Source organism: Neodiprion virginianus, chromosome 3, assembly GCF_021901495.1.
Source record: "Neodiprion virginianus isolate iyNeoVirg1 chromosome 3, iyNeoVirg1.1, whole genome shotgun sequence".
In the NCBI taxonomy this organism is placed as follows: domain Eukaryota; kingdom Metazoa; phylum Arthropoda; class Insecta; order Hymenoptera; family Diprionidae; genus Neodiprion; species Neodiprion virginianus.
In genome coordinates, this window is record NC_060879.1 from 17,377,759 (window position 1) to 17,395,509 (window position 17,751).

The window sequence follows — 17,751 nt, forward strand, 5'->3', positions numbered from 1 at the left end:
TGCAAAAAAGTTGTCAACAAAAAATTTGGCAACACCGAAAAGATGGAAAAAAAAGTGGTATTTTTCCACTTTTTTCAAGCACAGGCTATTTTTTCTTATTTTTGCACTTTTTTGCATATCGGCGGTGGATTCCTGTGTAAAAAACCTTCCTCTATAACGTGCTTTTTCCCGATTTTGTTTCAGACCTCCCAATCCGGATATTATCTGTCCGCCATCGGACTATTTTTTTTTTCAAGGACCGTACTTTTGCGCCCTCTACTAATCACGGTCAAAATGACCAGTCAAGGACTCGGGTTCTTCTTTACTCTCCGTAAAATGCCTAGTATTTGAAAAAAAAAAAAAAAACATGGCAATAGGTAATAGAGAAGCTGAGATAATGTTATTTGAAAATTTGCTTTTTTTTTGCCTTCTAATAGGTACCAGTACCTTAAAACCTGCGCGTTACCGACGTGCAAATGCCGCGTTCAACAGAAATATTCAAAAACTTTTCTGCACCATGCTAGAATAACGCCAGAAGCCGTATGCAGCAATTAGTGGACACTTTTGTGCATGAATACCTACATATTTCTGCAGTATTGTTACGTGAAGCAACACTTCAATAACCTCCAAAACGAACGAAATTTTAGTCTGTCGATAACTGCGGTTACAGCAACCTTTTGAAACAAAGCTTATCGCCCTTCGCCGCCACAGGTATACAACTTTATAATATGTATTTTACGGCTAGTTATATGAGACGTTCCTTGCAACAGTTTTTGTTGAATAACCGATTCACGATACAAGCTCTAGCTTTTAATGGAAAATCCTCGAGAGCTTTTCCAGACTTCGTGTAGTTGAGGCCATTTCGAAAACAACGGGAAAATATAAAGTCCAGTCTTCGACTCGCGTTAGACGCTGTTTTCTGTTATTTGCTTGTCTTCGAGTATTACGTTTATCGAGTAAATGGATCGGCTTTCGTGTAGAAAACGACTATGCTGGGGGTAGATACCTTAATTCGTCTATTGTGTGGAAAATATGACAAATAAATATATGCTTCATAGTCAAATGAAAATTGATCATACGATTACGCGATAGTGCCTATATTGCTGATAAAAAAAAAAAAAAATTTCCGACAATAACTCGAGAAAATATCAACCGATTCAGATGAAATTTGGCTCACTGACTTAGATCGACTTAAGGGGGTATTCTAGTGTAGAGGCATGAATTTGAGGTGTTTTTTGAAGTGCTATAAACAAAAAACAAAAAATATTTTTACCATCCATTTTTTTATCAGGCGTTTATTATTATTTTACGATTACAAAAAAAAAAAATAAACAAGTCAAAAAATACAAAATTGAAAGTGCTATGAGTTGTTGAAGTGGGGGGTACAAAAAAAATGGCGCGCCAATGTTGTCACGATTGCAAGCATTTTCAAAATCAGAGAAAAAAAAAAAAAGATTATTAATCTACATAAATGCAGCTATCGTACTAACTAAAAAAAAGTCGAAAAAAAATTTTTCTTTGCCAAATTACGGCTGTCCGAAAAAATAATACGTTTTTTTTTACTTTTTTGGACGTTTCTGAATTTTTTAAAAATAGTAAAGATTATTATTTCGTTATAATAATAGTTCGTGCGATAGAGACATGTATTGAGAAGATTCTCACCAAATTTCAAGTAAATCGGTTCAATAGAACTTGAGAAATCATGTCAACCGTTTTGAAAAATGTAGTTTTGAGAAAAACGCGTTTAAAGTTTCGAGTAAAATTCGTTCCAGCCGAGCCAGTATTGAAGACGTGTCACTAAAATAGCTATATCTCTGAAAATAATTGAAATTTTGACTTGTCCTTTTAAGGACACATTCTTGAAAGGTTAAGCTTTGAAAATATAAAAAAAAAAAATCGATTTTTTCAAATTTCTACACTAGAATACCCCCTTAACTTGGAACTATGTGCTAGATTTACAGTAAAATCAGCAGTTATTTGAAAGAATGTGAAGCTTTTACTCCAAAATTATTGCGGAGCTCTTTAATAACAGTTAAACGAATTGTATTGCTTGTTTTTTCGAAGAGAACTAACTATTTTGAAGTCACCTCAAATTTTTATTACACTTACGGAAACAAGCTTCAATCTTCGAGACAATTTTTGAATGCGCACTTTGTGGATAAATCTTTCGAATCATATGAATATTCATTGCGCAATAGCGTATCTTGTCCAAAATCCACCGACTACACCTGCTATTAAAGCTATCGAGACTGCTAGACAATTCGGGTTCAAATATATGTATACACTTAGTTTCGAACGTGCGATAACAGTAATTGCCGAGGGGTGTTCCACAAATGGTAAAGGCTGGCTTCTGAGCAGACTGATTTTGATAGCGAGTTTCTCTGTCAAGGGGGCGGCAATTCAATGTCTGAAACGGCTTTGCCGTGGCAAAAAACGCTGTTCTATCCGCGGGCTGTATTGTTACGTCATGTAGGGCACGATCCACCAACTTTCCGCCAACCTTAAAAAATAAAAATTGCGATCTGGCTGCAATTTGGAAACGTTATAGCATACGCCAAAATATGCATATCGTATTACACAATTTTTAGACCTTCAATCCTTATTTGATCGCGTTTTTGAAGTAAATCTTCATCTTCGAATTTTTTGCACTTCGTGATTGTTAGAAAAAATGTGACCGAATGTAGTTTTTATTACACACCGGAGCGAGATATAAACAGGAAGTCGGCGAATGTGTATCGATAATCGTATCTGCTATATAAACTTCGATCTATCTATCATATTTTAAACTCCTATTCTATCATGTTTAAGAATCTTTTAGAATTTGAAATCTATTCTTAGGTAGAGCTTCGGGAATGTTTTTTCGACATTTTCAGGCATGTTATACACAGATATCACATATTAGGGTATACCTGATTTTTAGGTCGCAAAAATTTTCATTCGCACGCTTCCCAGATCTGTTTCAAATCATTAAAAAAAAAATCTGTATAAAGTTGATGTTTTGATAATTTGAATAACGGGTTATATTTAATGTTTCTGATAAAATAAGCAAACATATTTTTAAAAATAATTGTAATAAGAAAATTTCCTACAAGAATCTGTATCTAGATAATATGTAAGTCCAAGTAATATGTAAATTTCCAAAATTTTCCGATTCTTTTTGCGTGTTATTTAAATGGAAAATGGAAGAAATAAAAAAGGCAACTCTAAATATCAATATTAAGAGATCACATTTGGATGGGATATTCTATTTGAGATGCCGTAAAGAAATTTTGATGGACGTTTGAAGAAAAGAAATTTTTTTTGGCACACCCTTATATAATAATTACATATATATATATATATATATATATGTATGTATATACATAAAATTGTCTATACAATATGCATGTATAACATTTTATTCATTCGTTCGATTCAGTTGTTTTTACCTCCTCCTGCTTCGTCTTCAATTCCTCGTTTATTTTATCACCACGCTGGTTCCGCTCGAGTTTCCAACTTTTTCCTCGACGAATGGAGGTACAAAAAACGGAAATTAATTCCCGGCGTTTGGAGCTCGTTTAACGGTAAGATATACTCCTAATTCACAATGAAAAATACTTTCTCACATCCTGGCATCACGTGCCGCCATTAAAATTCTGATCTGCCAGCTGTGAGCGCGTGTAAAACGAGGATCAAAATTGAATTTCGACGTGGTGAAACGTTGAGTCCTGCAGGAGGAAGCCCCGCAGACTTTTCCCGATCAATCATTCACGTATATTAGTAAGTGCGCTAATGGCCATTCTCGTAATCGCATAAGGTGCGTTCCAAATAATGTCGCAGAAAATTTTACCCGATTTTAAGTAAACGTGGTGATAGAAATGACGAAATGAATCATGTTTATTTCAGCGCGGTTGGAAACATCTGAGTTTAGACGAAATTCTACGAAAGCTCGCGCATCACAAATTTACGCAATTAATAAGCTTGCTAGGGAACGAAGGACGTCTAAGAACAGAGTAGCTTAACCTCAATTCTTTCGATAGATGACGATTAATAATTTGAAAAATTTGGTCTTTAAAATGAAAAAAAGTTAGTATATCGCAAAAATCGGGTCTTTCGTTCGAAGGCAACATTCTTTAAATTCCCTCGTAAAAGGCTTGTACAAAGAAAAGAAAAAAAAAAGGCAAAAGAATATATCTTTTGAATCCTATTCTTAAAGTTCACACTTGAAATTCAAAGTTTTTCCATTTCAACAGCATGGGCAAAATGTCACTTTTTCAACCATCACCACTCAGCCATATTCAATGCCACGAACTTGATCCTAGAAGTATCGAGGTCTCTCCATAATTGTGCTTCAAACAACATCCGTAACAAGAGTTTCAGGAGTTATAAAAAAAAAAAAAAAATAATAAATAAAATAAAAGTTATGACTCTGGAAAGTAAAAATTCTTCCAACATCGAGTCCACATACATGTATATCTATTATCAAATGCGGCCAAGTGATATATTCTCCGTGTTAAAAACGGGAAGGAGACATCCTCCTCAGGGATATTTTTAATCCTTTCTCAGTGAGACAAGTTTCTTAGGCGGTAGACGAAAGAACTTTTCAGTTGCGGTTGATACACACACCGATACCTCCATTTTAATTTATTACCATAAATGAAAATAATATTCTGGGTATTAAATGAAAACGAGTTTCGTAGCTGTAATCAGAATATACTAGAGGATCTGCTAGTAACACGTGCGATTCAACTTATTTAATTTTGATTGTCTGAGAAAATCAAATTCCCTAGAATCGACTGATTGACAAGTGACAGTCAACCATAACCTCTCGCCTAGTCATCTGGCTACGCTTGTAAACTAGACGAGTTGCAATTGTCGGGCAGGTCTTTTCAAGAAGAACTCTCGATATAGTACCTACGTGTTACTATTATTTTCATTGGATAGATATCTTTGAGCAACTGTTGCAGTACTTCGATTTTAGTGGCACGATAGATTGATGTTAAGGCCTGATTTGATCGAATAACTGCAGTTGACTGTACAAACATATGTAATGTTTCACTTACCAGGAAATGTAGTGTCGATAACCTTAATTTCACTAAACAGTTACTAGTATCACATTTTCTCATAATTAAATTATTCACTAGAATTTTCTAGGGACTTTGAAAGATGATATTTCTTCTCAGTGTTCCGAACGAAATACCCTACAACGAAAGAGCGTGCGTCTAGAAAATTTTGAAAGTATACATCCGAGCCTCGATATTAAATTGTTTTCAATCTATTGAGATATACCTATACTTTTGAATGAGAACAATAACTATGCCTACTCGGAAAGCGTCGAGAGGGTTTGAAAATAGATGGGTTACGTGCATGTTTGTGCACAGCACCGCACGAAACGTGCGAACGACGAATACGAAATGAGAATTGAACTCAGAGGTGAAGGGAAAATCTTTTCTTGGATGAAATCGAAAATACCTTTTCCATGAAAAAATTCCTCGGGTATATAAATTGTTCTACGTGAAACAAATACGAATTTAGGGGGGTATAAAGAGACAATGATTTTGATAACATTATTAAAAAAAACGAGTGATCCTTTAATTGAAAGTTTCGAGTAACGTTCTTTTTATTTATGAAACGTCCACTTGGCCAGGAGAATGTTTGTTATATTAACATCGTGACACATATGACATCTCAATAAAGTTTCTTCACCGTTACGAAAAGTTTCTTTCACCAGAAGCTTCCTGTTATGAGAAAACGAAATTTCCTGATCCGGGCATTTTAGTGATTTAGATGTTATTTCGAATTCAGTCACAAGTTCCACTTCTGTTTTCATCTACATATATTTTACGATAATAATTGAATTCAATGAAAACCTATGAAAATGTATCGCGCTAGTTCAGAGAATTATTAAGCAATTTGTTGTTACGCACTGCATGCCAAAATTACAGCACGATTACTACAGGCAGAAAGCCTCCCTGATTATTATTGGTATAATGAAAAGCTTCATCGAGCTCTATTATGTTAAATGAAAGGTATTGTATTATTCATGTAACTGGCATAAATTACGCTAGAGATAAGTACGTCATTAGTGAGATAAATTTTGATGGTAGGCCGTGCAGTGTGTCAATTTTTAGAAAATAGTCTTCCGAGTAAAATGAGTGATATTTTGAAGTGCCATCGAACAAATGAACCAAATTTTTGACCATTTTTAAGCGATTTGAAACTAACTGTAAGAATCGATCTCTGAGATCTGGTTTATAATTCCACTAACAGACATTATTATGCCTATCTAAAGATAGGCTCCAACCCTTCTCATTTAGCTGACGAATTCTAAATTGTAAATATTATTTTTCGACTTTGCTTCACACGATAAATTTTCACTGAAAATTGACTAGTCTTGTATTATCGTTTTTTGAAAGCGTACAGCACGAAAAATTCTAAAAAATGGAATAACAGACGGCTTACAAAACTTGGACTCGGGACTTTTTTGCCTTTCGATAGATTTTATTTGAAATAGTAATTAGAAAATTTTAGGGAAACGCATATTGTTGCAATAAAATATTGAATATTGTTAGAATTGAAATAAAATGTGATGCAAGTAACTGTTTAGCGGAATTATGGTTGGACCGTAATAAAAAAAAATACCAACACACGTTAGATTTTCTAGTCACAGCTACAAAACTCATTTTCATTCGGTTATCAGAACTATTTTGCATCGTGCACATTGAATCGTGATATTGAAGAAATATTCGGATTTAGACCTGAAATTTGTCATTTACGATAATGTGTTTAATATAAACATTTGGCATAGTAAAATAACAAAGATTTTATATTTTTTTCATAAGCCACAACTAAAGCAGCATCTATATAAATTGTAGAAATCACTCACTTTCAAAGTGGTGAGAATTGTTTTTTCCAAACTGCAACCGTGATTACCTATAATAAGAAGGTTGGTGAATTGGAATTAAATGCCTTTTTGTTCATTTTATTACGTGATGGTCCGAACATTGAGAATTCATCAGATTTATATAATCCGGAGCAAACTTAAGGAAACAGACTTCTTTTGTCATTAATGAATTAAATACTGCTATTTTTTTTTTCATCAATATCAATATCAGTGAAATCTTGAAAAATTTACTGCTCAGGTATAGATGCCGCATGAGATTGTAAAGAGATAGTTTTTTCAGTAAAAATGTATCTACCGTTAAATGAAATCCAATCGATCTATCAGATTTTCAATTATTTAAAGTGATTCGAAATGAACAGACGGTGTCTGGGTTTTAGTTTGTAACTCTCTGTATGCGTTTTTATTTCATTCCAAGGAGAATCTTCGTTACTAACGAATATACGAACTTGATCAATCTTTAATGTGCAACTATCTAGGAATAAAACAAGCGAAAAAGTGTTGATCTTTATAACTCAGCAATCTCCTTAGGGGCCATTCAAGTATTAGCTAACGATAAAACAAGGGTAGGCCATTCAGAAAAACGTTATCAAATGTTACCCTGCAGTTGTAGGCATTCCAGACAAGCATTAGCTAAGATAGGAAATTCGAAGTGCGTGCTCAAACCCAGCTAGAAAATAATAAAAAAAAAATCTGTAAAGGGCGGTATTAATAATACATTAATTGCTCGATAACAACATCTTAGTAAATAAAACGTTTGTTGCATGCATTTAATAAGAAAGACAATACGAAATGTATTTAATATTCAATGAATAATGAATTCGCGTTTTACCGAACATGTCAATGTGTATTAATAATTAACAATAATTAATGCTTAATAAAGTAGAAATAAATTGATCAGGATGTGACTATAAATTGCATATCCGCCATTTCCAGGTCATGCATCGACTATCATTGAACTTTTCAAAAATCGTCAGCTAACGTTAAAAAACAGTAGTAGGAAAACAAGGAAACGTTACCGATCGTTATCATTATGGGTGGGATGCAAAAGTTTGCAAAAATGCGTTAATTGATGCTCGAATGGCCCCTTAGACGAGTAATCAGGGAGAAGACTCGGATCAATTTTGGCACCGACTATACTGCAGTCCCTGGGGATTAAGAGGAATCGGTAGTCAACTCAGCCGCCTCGAGATTAGTGATACAACGCCACTGCCATTCCAGCATCTAATTTCATGAGTAATGCATTATATACTGGGCCACGGTTCGCTGACTAAGAACATAGGATATGGATCAGGACGGGAGATGTTTGTTCTCTTGTCGTTGGGGTTGATTCGTGTGTGAAGAAACGCGACGGTGGGATCATCTCATTTAAGGTAGTACCGTGATAAATCACTTTTCTTACAATATCTTTCAATTTTTGAATACACATAATTTGAAGTGTCCTTTATACGTAGGAATTTTTTTTAATAGTCCTTGCGGTACTAAATTTTGCAATATTAGCGATCAAAAGTCGGACAATTTACATGTATTCCCTATCCCGACCGTAGTTAGAGTGAGCATTTTATTTAATAACAGCCATACTTTTCTTAGAATTTTTTTTAAAAACTGAGAATTATTAATTGAGGATATAACAAGTAATTTTTTTCAAAAAAAACATAAACAAGCAGTATTCATTTTTTTGTAAATAATTCTTAAAGTTTGTTGCTTTTAATGATTTTCAAACTTTCTCTCATAACTTGACCCGTTCGAAATAGTGACTTGGCAACGTTGCCCTACGCGGGAAGTTTAAAATGCCATAAAGGCCCAACGAATTGAAATAAATGTCAGAACTTTGCGGATATAGGTTACGGTACAGGTTTTAATCGCGAAGTCATTGTGTATTATTTTCAGTCTCCAATTATAACTAACCTCAAATTGATTTCATAACAATACATTTCTCTACAACACATGCTTGAGGGGCAAGAGATACTGAGTTAGAATGCAACGTTGCCAAGTCAGACAAAAGACGCAATGGGAAAATTTTTATACTTCTGCGCATGTGAGAGGAGGCGCAAAGGTGTACTGTATCTCAACTACTTTTTACTTTAGTTATAATGTTTTATACAGGGGATATTTCTTTGGAAGTTGAGGACTGCTGCTATCACGGTACTACCTTAACCAACGAGGCAAAAACGCGTTGGCTACGCGATTTTCAAAGTCCTATGGGATCTAACAAACGATATCGCTGAGACTAGACTTCGAGATTTCATATTTTCAAGCCGAATAAGCAAATTTTTTACTCAAGTACAAAATCGGAACGTGTCTGTGAAAAAACACGCCGATCAGCAGTGTGTCCAAAGATGTAAAATAGCGCGAGATTGAGAAACTTTGAAAAGCAAACTGCGCGACTTTATTTTTTCTTTATCTTTCTCACGCGAAATATAAATTCAAGGGAATGAAATAAAATTCAGTCTTGTCGTATTGGCGCGTAAAATGATCAGCTTGTTTCTCGGAAATTTTTTCATTCGCTGCGGAGCTGCGGAAATCAATATTCATGGTGAGTTACTTGTTCCATTGAGTAGCAAGGAGATGTTTTTTCTTATTTTCTTCAGTAACGATTATTCCTTGTTCAACGATATCGAAAATTTCTTTTCAAAGTTTCAGACACTTTTATGAAATACCAGCGAGTTCACAGAGCTTTACAGAAATATATGTTGACCCTGCGACGGCAGAGTTGAAATTGTCAGTTCTCGATCCCGTTGGGTTAGACTTGCGACTAGTTTGCTGCCGAGTATTCACTACCATTATTCATCACTCGGGAAAGTTCAAAGCTCGCAATATGAAACTTATTACGTACTAAATTGCAGTATATTGCATCCTCTTTCCTGCAAGCAACTGCGATCCACGGTATGATCTGTACTTTTATAGCAGGCTGTGATACAAATATACTTCAGAATCTCTGAAACGGGAAGCAAATGCGGAAGTAATCGAAAACAAATATACCGTGTAAATCTTCTATGCGAATCTTGTTCGTTTTTATGTAATATGAAAACGTCTTACGTTTCTTTGACATGAAAATTTCCCTTTTAAACCAACTGGGTACAGGCGCGAAATGATGCATTCCATCACGAAATGTTGTGAAAATACTATGCGTCGAAAGAACTGGATCAAAAAAGCTTAACAAATCAGTTCTGTACAATTGAAAACAAGAAACAGAGAAACCCCTCAAAGGAAATGCAGCCAAGCAAGCAAAGTTGAGGATCTGTTTGTTAATTTGAACCGAGGAGTTAACCACTCGCCATTTTTTGCGTGCAACAAATTTCAGGTGATTACACCGAATTTCACAGGATTCCAAAGGATTTCAAGATGTTTCAAAAGATCTGAGATGATTTTAACGGATTGAAGGTGATTTCGACAGATGTCATGGAATATCAGAAATTTTATGCAACTTCAAAGATATCGCAGATTTCAGACGACTTCGCGAGATTTCTCTCAAATTTTACGGCGATTCGTTGGATTTCAATGAATTCGGAGACTTCGGATGACTTTATCAGATTTCGCGATTAGTGCACGCCAGGTTTGATAGGTGATCAACTCCTCGGTCGAAGTAAACCGAACAAGTCTATCGTATAGCTGTATTTCCTGAGAGAAAATACTCTGATATAACGACGTGCGGTTGAATGAAATTTTTTCAACATTACCTCTTTTCCTTGCGCTGCTGTTTCTTCTTTTTGAACGCCTTCTTGACTCTGAGGAGAAGAAAGGCGGCTCGGTCGATGGTCAGACTTGGCGAAGCCTTCTCGCCGCTCGACATCCTTCGTCCTATTCGAGTCAACACCTTCGCAAGCACAATTTCAACTTACTTAATTACCATTGCGCAATAACATGACGTATTATTATTCGCGGGTCGTCTCGATTTCACCGGTGAATTACATATTGTCGTGATATTGGTGGGGGGGAAAAGTTCTACGGAATAAAGAAAGGGGTCGCGTTTATGCGAACATACCGTTTGCATTTGTCGAATATTCGACAAGGTTTCAAATCAGATCCAAACTTTCACAAATTAATTCTTTTCTGTTACTTGGTATTATATTCTCTGAGTATAATTTAAACGTTATTTTTTTTTTTTTTATTACTTATTCTTTTTCGTTCAAATTATGCTAATTGTTTTGTGATTTTTTTTTTTTTCACTTTATTTTTGCACGCACTTCTTTCGTCGAAAATTTCTTTTCAGATGTTCTTTGATCTCTTTTCACTCTTTATGCTTGAAGCTCGGTTTATAATGCTTCGAGTTTCCATCCAAGGTTAAAGTGTATTCTCCAATTTTTTCCGCGCGAATTAATTCTTCATCCCGAGAGTTCACAAGTATTTAATGAACCTTGAAGTACATTATAACCTTGAAGAATATAAAGATCTTATACATCATGGAATCTCGAAGTTACGCGTCCTGGATTAGCCTCATACACCGTTTCAATTTATATTTCCTCCCCGTGGGATTCGCCTGGTCTCTCCCGACTTCGAATCTCATTACTTATTGACGTCTTTCGCTGATATTTCATTGGCTGAAAAAAGTATATCTACCGATAGGGAAAAAAGAATGGGAGGAATATGGAGAATGTAGTGAAACAAATTACTGCAAGGAACCATTCGTCCGTTTACTTGAAATATTTATCATCGAGCCACCAACGTTCAACCTGAGTTGATAAACCTTTCGATTTGACTCCAATTCAAGTGCAAGTCAACCTTAAGTCTGACGGTTTAAAGCGAAGACGTTGATCAATATTGCCACCTTTTCGAATCGAACCTTTGTCTGAAAATTTCTGGTAGTTCTTGTCATAGGGAAAAAAATATGACAAAGTGTGTTTTTTCTGCAAAAACGTCAGATATTGCTGAATATGGAATCCATATTAAGGAAGATCCTCAGGGAGTGCGATAAAAAAATACGGTTTTCTACATTTTCAATTCTGTGTATAACGCGAAGGACCAAAAGATAACTTGTTTTCATTTTTTGTGTCAAAAAATTAGACATTTCGAAATATGTTCTAAAATTTTTAGAATGGAATGAAAGTGGAATAATACTTGAATCGGCATAAATATTCTATGGTTATAAGAATATGTATATTCGGCAAATTCGAGACCCCTGAAATATTTATACCGATTCAATTCTGATCACATTTCCATGCCATACCGGTATAAAAATTTCAAAACTTGAGTCAAAATGTCTAATTCTGTACACAAAGCACGAATACAATTGAGTTTTTGGTCCATCGCATGTAAAGAATCGAGAATATAGAACCAAGGTATTTCTTGGCACTTACTGAGGGTCTACCTCAACATGAATTTCACATCGGGAAAGAGCGGACCTTTTCACAAAAAAAAACATACAAGCTCATATTTCTTACGATGATATGAAGTTTTAAAAATTCGAAATCAAAGATACAGTTCGAAAAGGTTGATAAGATTGATCAACGAACTTCTTGTAATCGGTAAGAATTTATAGGCCTAGAATCTATCCAGATTGCGCTCAGATTGAAATATTTGTCCTAAAAAGCTGATTAAAAGTTAGCCATCCGTATAACTATACATGTACCCTGTAGCAGACGATGATTTTGATCAAATTGCACACTAGAGGGTTCGGGTTTAGGCAAAGGGCAGGAGGGGGGGGGGGGGGGGAGGGTTGATCCGTATAACGCTTATTATTAATTCGCCCGACAGTACATGTATAAGTTCGTGATTATGACATTTGACGATCACACGGGAATATTACCGCGACAGACGATGATGAATAATCCAATCTGTATAATATTACGCTTCGATAATAACGAAGCGATGTTACGATGCCTCCGATACAGACCGTTAGCACTGAATTAACATATAATAATTAGGTTATTGAGAGTTGTAAAACTGCAGCACACCAAATTACGGTCGCATAGTTAATTTTGAATATATTCGCGCGTTGTCTTCGTTGCGGAACATAAAATCTCCCCATGGTAACGTGTATTGATTGGATATTTCGAACCAGTAAATTCGCTAACCTACAATCTCGAACCTTCCCATTATTTTTACGGTTAAACGTTCCAGCAGGAAACTATTACTACTGAAACAATACGTCACGTGCAATATAGAGATGGAAAAACGCGCCTCTGGTAACAAACTTTTGTATGATTGGGTTTTTTTTTTTTTTTTCTTGTATTCACCAGACATGTGGTAAAAATGCATAACAAATACGTTGATACGAGCAAATCGAAATTGGGAATCTTACGTATCGAAGAAAAGTAAGTTGAGGTGAAAGATCGTATCTAATAAAGTCTGTGGAGCCTGTGTAAAAAGCCCCATCTTTGGACACCCCGGCAAAACAATGTTGGCGCATGCGCAAAGTTGAAATTCTATATTTTACATACTAGGGTTTCTTTTGGCGCATGCGTCCTTTCAAACAACTCAATTTCACGCACTCTGTCATTGAGAATGAGCGTAAGTTACCTAACCTCGATTCTTCCTTCCTTTTTTCATTAGTTTTGAATAAAATAGCGTGTGTCACACGCATGCGCGAAGGGCGATGTCTGACTCCTTCGCCCACCTTTCGTACTTGTAATCAGTGTTGGGCGAATTCCCAATCGATTGATTACAAATTAAATTTATAGTTGAAAGATAGATCAGTGACAAATTGATAAATAAATTGACACCTTTATTTCCAATCAATTACAAATTAAAAATGGTATCGAAATGTTCTTCAGAATCAATTACAAATTAGAAATATAATTGAAATATTTTTGCCAATCAATTACAAAATACAAATGCGATTGAAGTATTCTTTCGAACAAATTGCAATTTGCAAATGTAATTGAAATATTTCTTCGAATCACTTACAAATTACTAGTTTAGATAGCGCGCCTACTGTTGAAAGCAAATAAGAAAGGAGTGTAGCATTTGAATAAACCCGCCTAACTCAAAACATTATAATTTGACTAATTTCGTAAGCCTGTAGGTAAAGTCTTGACCTGTGTTGCCACGTTGATGATTTTCATCTTAGCCAACTCTCGCTCTCGTTCCTACGAAAAGATGTCAAAGTAACAACATCGAATTAATACCTCGTAATCTTCGTTTCAATTTATTCTTTGACCTGTCAATCCAATTACACGACATAAATTTCTTTTTTACCCAATGGAGTCTCGTTGAATTTTCTTCTAAAACTATAAGTCAATAGTTGAGAAATCAAGAAAGCTTAAAACAACGAAAAGTGAAAAGCCATCAAGGAAACTGAAATCTGTGTAACAAAAACTGCGAACCGACTCCGACAACGATAAAGTAAAATCAAAGATGACTAAAGCAAAAAAAGAACAACAAACAAACTGTTGTTGTTTGAAGAAAAATACTAGTTATTAGCTGATCGTTTAGGGATAAAATGGTGTAGAATTATTTGACTTTGTACTTATCTTACTCAAAATGACGTTTCTCGACATTTTACCCGATAATTTCGAAACAATTGGTACCAATTGGTGAAATTTGTTACACATGTTATTCTGATCCGTAGTTTCCGCAACAACTAGAATGTATCACGTCTGCAATAAAATCTGTGAGTTATAAATTGAATACATGTTAAAATTTGCCAAAACGATGGAAAACGTACTGAATATAGAAACTACCTAGATGAAATTAGCATTTGAACTTCCGACGTTTTTACTAATTGTAAAAGTGTGTCGAGCCCGAAAACAACTTTTTTTTAATTTCTTCTTTGTTTCACGTACTGGACAACATGACGTGAAAAGTTCAGGCTCGAAGAGGATTCTGTTTCCACCGTAGAAATTTAATTTTACTACCAAAGCAATTACGATTATCCTAGTACACGTAATAGGTTCAGATATAATAAATATGCTGTAAAACTTTGAGCAGGATCAGTCAAGTGCTTTTTGAGATATCGTGTCTACATTTTTTCCACATACTTTCTTATCGCGCAGTATACATTAGGTTACCTTCAATATTTCGTCTCCAACAAGCTGACAGAGTTTGTTTAAGTATCAATAAATATAATGTTAAGATCATGAGAAATTTAATCCAATGTTTTATCTAAAAAAAAAAAAAAATATACCCAAAAAACCTTTAAAAATACCCCTTAACGGCAGGGTTATAGAAATCAGATTATTATAGCATCTCTCTAATAAAAAATCCACATAGTTTATCTGATTTTGGTGAACAGTAGCTTATTTAAATCATAAATAAATAAAGTGCGAATCTTGTGAGGCAGATTATTTCTGGAGTTCGTCAGTTAATAAAAAAATCCGATAAGTGTAATTTTTATAATTTACAGATGACGAAGATTTGACTTGGCAATGAATATCACCCAAAATCTAACCTCGGACAATCTGTGAATAATCCGTTGAAGAATAAAATGATCGAACAAACATCCTCGATTTTTCAGCGAAAAACGTTTTTTCTATTTGTCACAGCTTCGTTTTTATTGATTATACAGCGTGAATTCGTAACGACTGCACGGTCCGTCGTCTGTTGAAATTTAATTCACATGCGACACAATCCGAGAGTGGTTATTGGCCAGGGCGACCAACCGTTACAAATTTAAACGACAATTTGCCGCGATGTATTTACACTTGGGGACAATGAATCTGAGAAGGCTAATTTTTTTACACTAGACAGTTATGTTGGCAACACAGAAAAACTTACAGCGCCACAGTCGGCCAAGTGCGAAACGCACTCAATCTCAATAAACATAACATAACCCATGACCGTTGAATCTAACCTTAGAATACGTGTCAATCACAGTCTTATAGACAGGTCTGGGCACTCCGGCTGTAAAACCGTTCCCGAAAATGAAGCCGATGTTGTGAATTTTCGCCGCTAGCGCTAGTGAGGGAGAGGCCTACTTAGTACGCATACACCGGCCTCGGAGATTGCAGCTTTCCGGTCTTTGGTGCACAAATTGAGCAACACAGGCTTCAAGACGGTCACGCTGTGTTATATAGGAAGGGGCTTGGAGTGCCCAGACCTGTCTATAAGACCGTGGTGTCAATCCAACAAGTCATTGTTCCAAGGTTAGATTCGACGGTCATGGGTTACGTTACGTTTATTGACATTGAATTTGTTTCGCGCTCGGCCAATTGTGGCGCTGTAGGTTTCTCTGCATTGCTAACTTAACTGTATAGTATAAAAAATTAACCGTCTCAGATTCATTGTCCCCAGTGTACGTAGCCTCAAAACCTTTGACAGTTATTACCGACTGAGCAAACCCATCCTTTTTCATCTCATATTGAATAAACAAAGCAACGGAAAGTGTTAAAATTTCACACTAACGGTGCATCGTTCTTTTGTATCAGAATGTAAGGTACATTCGGTCATGTGCTTAGCTGATCGTGAGAGCATTTTTTATTTACGTCATTATTTATTTCCTAGTTCTCGTCTAGCGATCTCAATATTGCGTGAAAACAGTTTCACGATGGCTCATTTTACTCCTCATTTTTTTCCGGAATCGCGTGAAGTATATCAGCTATGCACTTTTTTGCCTCTGAATTGCGGGAAATGTGAGAATAGTATCATACATGTGTCAAAAAACCACGAATTTTTTTCACGATTTTCGGGAAATAACTTTCCTGAATCCCGCTGCAAAAGAGTGATGCACCGTTGAGATTTGAACCCTATTCGTTCGTTTGTTTATTTAATACAGGAGGAAAAAAAGGACACGTTTGCTCCGTCGGTAAGGGTAGAAATACTACATGATCTTAAAATCAGCCGTAAATCTTACTTGATTCTAGTAACGATGCCAATCGACCAATTATTGTCAGATCTAAACTTCCGGGGCAATCGGCTTTGGCTTTCGGCGCTCGTTTGAGTTTCGGTAGGTATTATACATACAGGCATATTACGGATGAAGCAATCTACCCATCACAGCTGTCACTGTCAACGGAGCCGTGACATTTTGACAGCGGTTTGAGTCAGCAGTTTAGGTCGACCAGCTGTATCGAACCAAGTAAATGGCGGTAAGTCCGGCTTAGGGTAAGCGACTGCGGCATATATCGAGTGACCTGAGCATTCAGGGCACGAAATTCCAGCCAGAGAACGCGGCTGCTCGATATGCGACCTGTCATCACCCAGCAATATCCGCCTATGTGTGATACGTACATGCAGCAGGTCTTGCAAACCGCAGCGGCACGACGTCTGATGTTTATTCGTCTTCCCCACATTACGAATTACCTACTACCTCAGGCCAAGCACCCTGGTCTCAACACTCCTCGAATCGTAAAGTCGACTATAAGATTTCTGATAAAAAATCATAATCAGTGAGAATCTTGTTAAAACAACGATATCGATAACAGCTAAACTAGAATCAACCCGTCGGCTTTGATTTGAAAAATAGGTTGCACACAAATCTTGGTAATTTTCTAATCTATGCAATCCGAAGAGAAAGTGAGCACTTGCCTTTCTTTGAGGTTGTTAAGTGAGAATTCAAAATATTTCAAACTCAAAAACAGAAATCTTCACATCATTTTCAGAACGTTACAGCTTTGTAGGCGTTACGATGAATACGGTTTTTGATGCTCGTCTCTCTGTTTACACAAATTAAACTAATATTCAATTTCTTTGCCGAAACTGCTACGATTTTCATAAATCATTTATTCAACGTAATTCCATGTGACAAAATGTCGGGTAAATTTGAAGGGGAATGTAACTAGTCCGAATGGTTTTTTGAGATTACATTAACTAAAATTTGGATCATCGTGGTGGAGAAATACTTTAGACCATTTTTCAACAGAATTCTAAACGGTGCAAAACATAATACTTCGAAAATGTCTTATGAGCTCCGATTATTCTTCATTATATTTGTATTATTTTTACTTAATTCAAACACTTTTTGAGATCTGATGGAGATTTTATTAAAAAAATAGTCACCTATAGACACGGAGTTT

General features: G+C 35.7%; 1 protein-coding gene across 3 annotated transcripts in view; it reads right to left on the bottom strand.

The window, feature by feature from the left end:
• Positions 1-10,905, bottom strand: part of LOC124299719 (uncharacterized) — a 271,430-nt gene extending 260,525 nt beyond the window's left edge. For 2 of the 3 annotated variants that reach the window (XM_046753029.1, XM_046753027.1), the window contains exons 1-2: positions 10,845-10,905; positions 10,540-10,676 (exon numbers count right to left, since the gene is read on the bottom strand). In XM_046753029.1, the coding sequence (XP_046608985.1) occupies positions 10,540-10,676; positions 10,845-10,853 (146 nt within the window). In that variant the 5' untranslated portion in view covers positions 10,854-10,905. The remainder of the gene's footprint in view (positions 1-10,539; positions 10,677-10,844) is intronic. The other variant, XM_046753028.1, reaches the window with a different exon arrangement.
• Positions 10,906-17,751: the final 6,846 nt, after the last annotated feature.